General features: G+C 40.0%; 1 protein-coding gene across 3 annotated transcripts; it reads left to right on the plus strand.

Moving 5' to 3' along the window:
- On the plus strand, positions 1-4,860 carry si:ch211-215c18.3. Of its 3 annotated transcripts, none has more exons than XM_047606100.1 (4): positions 1-358; positions 734-845; positions 2,925-3,272; positions 3,351-4,860. In XM_047606100.1, exons 2-4 carry the CDS (start codon positions 776-778, stop codon positions 3,455-3,457), a joined length of 525 nt encoding a protein of 174 aa, XP_047462056.1. In that variant the 5' UTR covers positions 1-358; positions 734-775; the 3' UTR covers positions 3,458-4,860. The 3 variants fall into 3 exon arrangements, with proteins under 3 accessions (XP_047462056.1, XP_047462055.1, XP_047462057.1); XM_047606099.1 differs by lacking the exon at positions 1-358 and adding an exon at positions 417-629; XM_047606101.1 differs by lacking the exon at positions 1-358 and adding an exon at positions 435-619.
- The last annotated feature ends 421 nt before the right edge of the window (positions 4,861-5,281 follow it).

Consider the following 5,281-nt stretch of genomic DNA (forward strand, 5'->3'; position numbering starts at 1 on the left):
TGCACCCCTGCAACCTTACAACACAGCGAACGAGTCAAGATAAAGGTGTAGTTCACCCACACACCTTTTTATCCACAGTGTATTGAGTTAAACTTGGAGGTTAATGAGCGTTGAAGAGCCACCATTTACTTGACATTTAGTTCGCATTTTACTGATTCTACACCTTACAGAAACGAGTGCATCTCAGTAGTGTGCATAGTTTGGAGAACATCTGTGGAGTTCGTGTGTGAGGGCGTATTGTATCGCCGATCGAACAGTCTGCGCTGCTGTGCTGATGATTCTGCTGCTGATGCTGCTGATGCTGCCCTGCATACCAGCACAGCAGCAAGACTGACAGGGGACAAGGGCTATACATCAGGTAAGACGGTCTACCTGATTCCTAGAGGTAGTAAACGCGGTTTGGACATGTCAATGAAATCGTAGAAGCATTTCACTTCGGATGTAGGTGTGTTAGATGCGCGGGCGCAGGGCTGTCGTTCCTTTCTTCTGCAGTTTGCTGCAGTGTAATGAGTCTGAATGGGCGTAGTCCTATCTGCATTTGGGCTGCAGGCAGAGCCGCACATGCAGGCCCGCTCTAACTGCGCTATTGGATGCTATTAGGCTATGCAGGTTATTACAGGTACACGCATGTATGTGCCTAGAGAGTGAGCCATCTCCTGTTTATTCCACTCACGGTGGTCCTGCTTTGCTCGTTTAACTTTCTCTTGCGGTGTCTCTTCTTTAACTTTGCCAGGCAATAGTGAAGGTTATTGATCTGATCGGACAGACAACAGACATGGAGCTGCACCTATTCGTCACCACCTGTCTCCTCTTTGGCAAAATAATGATGACGCATCAAACTCACAGTATGTGCTTCTCTCTCTTTTTTTCTTTTTAATTTATTTTCTTTTCAATGTTTGTCTTCCTTAAAATGGTCTGTGACGTGAGACTAGTGTATGCTATTCATTTCAAGTGGGTTGAATAAAGACAAAATGTTTATTGTTATGTCAGAGATATGCAGAGGTGCTAAAAAAAACTAGCAGTTATAATAAAAAAAAAACGCCTGGTCTACAGCATACACTGCTGCAAGGTGTTATTAGCCAGTTTTACCACAGGGGTCACCAAAGTCTCATTTAGGATTGCGTCATCAAATATACACCCATCAGCCACAACATTAAAACCGCTGGCAGGAGAAATAAATAACATTGACCATGTTGTGACGATTCAGTCTTCTGTTGGGAAACTTTTGGACCGGGATTCATGATGATGTTACTGATACTCGTGGTCACCCGTGCCCATGCTTTGAGTCCCATCAGTGTTGGATGTACAAGGGCCTACACAATATTAGGAAGATGATCATAATGTTATGCCTGTTCAACGTACTAAAGTAAAATACACTGCTTACTTAATTCAATTCAATTCAGTTTTATTTATATAGCGCCAATAACAATACAAATCGTCTCAAGACGCTTCACAAAAACTAGCCTGCAACCTCCAGAGCAAGCCTGAGGGTGACGGTGGCAAGGAAAAACTCCCTTTTAACAGGAAGAAACCTTGAGCAGAACCCAGCTCATATGGAGGGACCCATCTGCTGAAGGCCAGCCGGTTAGAAACAGAGAAGACAGAGAGAAAAGAAGAGCAGGAGAAACAAGATAAACAAACTTCTGTCATAGATACATACATCAAGCTGAAGGAAACATGTAGGGTCTAGTAATATAGCACATAGCTGATGATCTGTGACAGTTTGTGAGTATGACAGGACAGGTTGGTGAATTGTTCATCTAGGTAGGAGTGGACAACTGGAGGAGGCCATGATGACTGGGGCAGATGCAGTTTAAGATTTCATAGAGAAAGGATCTTTGTTTTTGCACAAAGATCCTTTTGTAATGTTGGATACAATGTTTTTAAATATGCCCTGGTTGTATCCTCAGATTTTGTCACTGACATCTTTATGAAATCTTTCAATATGGAATGGTGAGATTTTAAAGTAATTTGTAAGTTTAATCTTACAAAAGAGATTCATTGCAACTTAAATTATACAATTATTAGTATAATTAGTAGTAGTAGTATGTCACTGAAATATCAACCTAAGTCTTTTCAGTCAATCAGTGTCAGCAACTGCTACCTAGATTAGCCAGACTGCTATTTGGTGCTAGTTGCTCGTGCAACTACTCTACTGATTTTTCTTCAGTTCTAAGAGACTGGTGGGAAGTTAAGGTTTAAATAGGAGACTCTCTGGGTAAAACCCATCAGGAACTTGCTGGATACTTACCTTAAATTTACTTTAAAATCTCACCATTCCATATTGAAAGATTTCATAAAGATGTCAGTGACAAAAGCTGAGGATACAACCAGGGCATATTTAAAAACATTGTATCCAACATTACAAAAGGATCTTTGTGCAAAAACAAATGGGGAAATTCCACTCCAAGTATTTGGATTACCACAACTGATGACTGAGAACTTTCACAGACAAAATACCACCTCCTGCCTAGCTAATGAACTAGCTGGACTAGCTAGCTAGGCACAGCGGAGCTCGTGATATTAGTTAATTCAAAATTGTCTTTTAAATGGTTTTCAGGAATTTGTAAAATGTTTCTCAGAGTAAAACACACATCACAGTGAAGAGCAAATGGACAAACGGTATTTCACTGTGGCTGCTGAAGCCAATTAGAGCTCACAATAGACAATGTGTGCACTACCAAATGTGTATTTTTGACAGTTTCTTTCAACAATTCTGAAAGAAAACATAGAAACCAAAAAGCCAATTGTGTAGATTTGGCTCCTATATTACAGTCCTCTCGCAAATTGTAGAGAGTTTTATTCCAATTTGTCTCGGTTTTTATAAGAATTTCACAGTGGAATAAAAAAACTGATAGTTTTGTGTATTCTGAATGTAACATTTTAGCATACTGTGATATAACCCCTGTGTGCATGTCTTTCAGTGAACTCAGTATACACGTTTCTGTTCGCTCCACGTGGGCCTCAGATGTTTCCATGTCTAACTTACCTGGAGAGAAATGTTAGGGTGGACTGCGAGTTCCCTCCCACATATCAGATCCCCGGCCCCTACTGTGAGTATCGGCAGGACAGCCGGCTGGTGGGCAGCACCTACCCCAACGCTGTCATCTACGTATCCACGGAGGACCGCAGGAGGAGCAACGTCAGCCTGGTCGCTCCCAATCTGTGCCGCCTCACCTGGGCCCCGCTGGCTGACGAGAAGCCTTACACCTACACCTGTAGGGTTTATCAGGGCAACAGCTGGAAGGAGAACAGCATGGCGGTTCACCAAAGTGAGTGGAGATTACTTGTTAGCTGGATTTGTTTCACTGGTAGACACGTTATCTAAAACTGACCTTTCTTCACTGCAGGGATTCTTCCAATCTGCTCTGCGATCAGTGTTATGTTCAAGTCAGCGCCATGGTTTTTGTCGCTGGTGATGTCACTTCCTGTAGCTGTGGGTCTTCTGAGTCCTTGAAATCTCACTCTTCACAGGGTAACAACCTAATGGACCTCTACATTATCTTACTTTGATTTGATAGTTGTCAGTTGGCTCAGTGTGAGCGAATGTTATTTCAGTTCATTTTTAAGCAGAGAATACATGAAAAAGACTGAAAAATTATCAACCCCTTGTTGGAATAATCCTTAAAAAATGAGAGATTCTGTGTAACACCACTGTACCTTGAACACCATTGTTTCACAGTGCTTTTAAAGATGATGACGAGATCGAATGACAAACCCAATAACAGATTCGTTTCTGTCTTCATCAGGTCTCTCTTGTACATAAGATTCGGTAGAAGCCATCTGTATACAAACATTTTGTTAAGTAAAGAAATATTAATTTATTTTTTTTGTATTTTTTCACAAAAAAATATGCTTCTTATAGATTTATATTACATCTTATTGTTAATATAAATTATTACATACGCCTAAAACAGTAATGATAAATTACAATTGGAGATCACAAGACGCATGATCTTTCAACATAGTTATGTGGCAAAAGTGGAGAATCCTGTCATTTGATTTAATGTTCTGCAGATTCATTTTTGCTCAACTATACATACAATATGTAAGCTAGAGATGTATTCAGGTGGACGTTATGGCTATGAAATAATAGTAATAAGTAACTGCTCAGACACTGCCTTTTCTGCTTGCATTGGGCCTCTCTGTTACCTCCAATACCTTTAAATACAATCAAGTTGAACTCTCATGTGGAGTTCATCTGATGATAACAAATGAGCTCAAGTAAAACCTCACTTAAAGACTTTTGGAGCTCTGTCATTGTGCCACGTTTCAGCTTTTGCTTTGATGCTCATCTGCCCCACAGCCTAAAAACGACAGGAGGAGCTTGACTGTTCTGAATGTTCATGAAGTCTGATGGCAAATAATTCTGCAGCAGATGGGTAGACATTATCAAGAGATGAAGGAAACGCAATGTCCTGCTAAGCAGTAGCTCACTGTAAAAATCGAGGTGTGTTTAATTGAGACATCGCATACAAATGCACATCTTACTGAGCACAGTATGTGTGTCTATGATAATCAATGCAGCACTTCAATTATAATATTTATTTTTAAAGTGTACCCAGTCTCTCCAAATACACATTTGAGCCTTTGTTCATGCAGCTCACTTCAACCTTGATGTTTTCACATGTCACATTTCTGACATTGATGGCATGCTTTGTTTTTCATTCACTTTGGCCTCATTATCTAACAAGCATTATTTGCATTATTTAACACATAGCATTATTTGCAAAATAGTACTGTATGTAAATGTAATAATGACGTCTTAATATTTATTTTCAAAAGGCTTATTTTATTCTACCGCTAAAGGTGTACTAAATGCTATGACAACATAAATAAAGGTTATACATTATAAAGGCACCCTGTGTTTTTCCTTTATAAGCAGCTTTTTTCAAATGTCAAATATATGCTTCAGTTCTATGTTAATGCTTTGGACAATCCCAATGTGCATTTTACATAAATCACTTTAACACATGTGTATCACGTGTATTGTTGGTCTCACTGCAGTTCTAGTACTCACTATATGCTGGGATGCAGCCCAGTCGACAACCAAAATCACTATAACAGTGGAGTGAATTAAAAGCTTGCTCTGCATCCGAAAGCCTGCACTAGCTTTCTTTAACACTAGAGGTCACCAACATCTCAAGCTGCTGTGTTTGTCAGGTGCTTTTTTTTTTCTATGGCCAGCTTCCTCCAGAGGAAGCTCTTGCACAAGCAAGGCAGCTCCCTTAAAACTGCATAGAGTTTATACAAAGAGTTTATACAAAGAACTCACCATGAG

The sequence above is a fragment of the Mugil cephalus genome, chromosome 15 (genome assembly GCF_022458985.1).
Source record: "Mugil cephalus isolate CIBA_MC_2020 chromosome 15, CIBA_Mcephalus_1.1, whole genome shotgun sequence".
In the NCBI taxonomy this organism is placed as follows: domain Eukaryota; kingdom Metazoa; phylum Chordata; class Actinopteri; order Mugiliformes; family Mugilidae; genus Mugil; species Mugil cephalus.

Excerpts from the sequence above, each read along its gene's own strand:
- si:ch211-215c18.3 (XM_047606099.1), top strand. The coding sequence starts at position 591 with ATGCTATTAGGCTATGCAGGTTATTACAGGTACACGCAT. Across the intron at positions 630-733 it reads GTTATTACAGGTACACGCAT|GCAATAGTGAAGGTTATTGA; the intron begins GTATGTGCCTAG and ends TAACTTTGCCAG. Across the intron at positions 3,273-3,350 it reads CAGCATGGCGGTTCACCAAA|GGATTCTTCCAATCTGCTCT; the intron begins GTGAGTGGAGAT and ends TCTTCACTGCAG.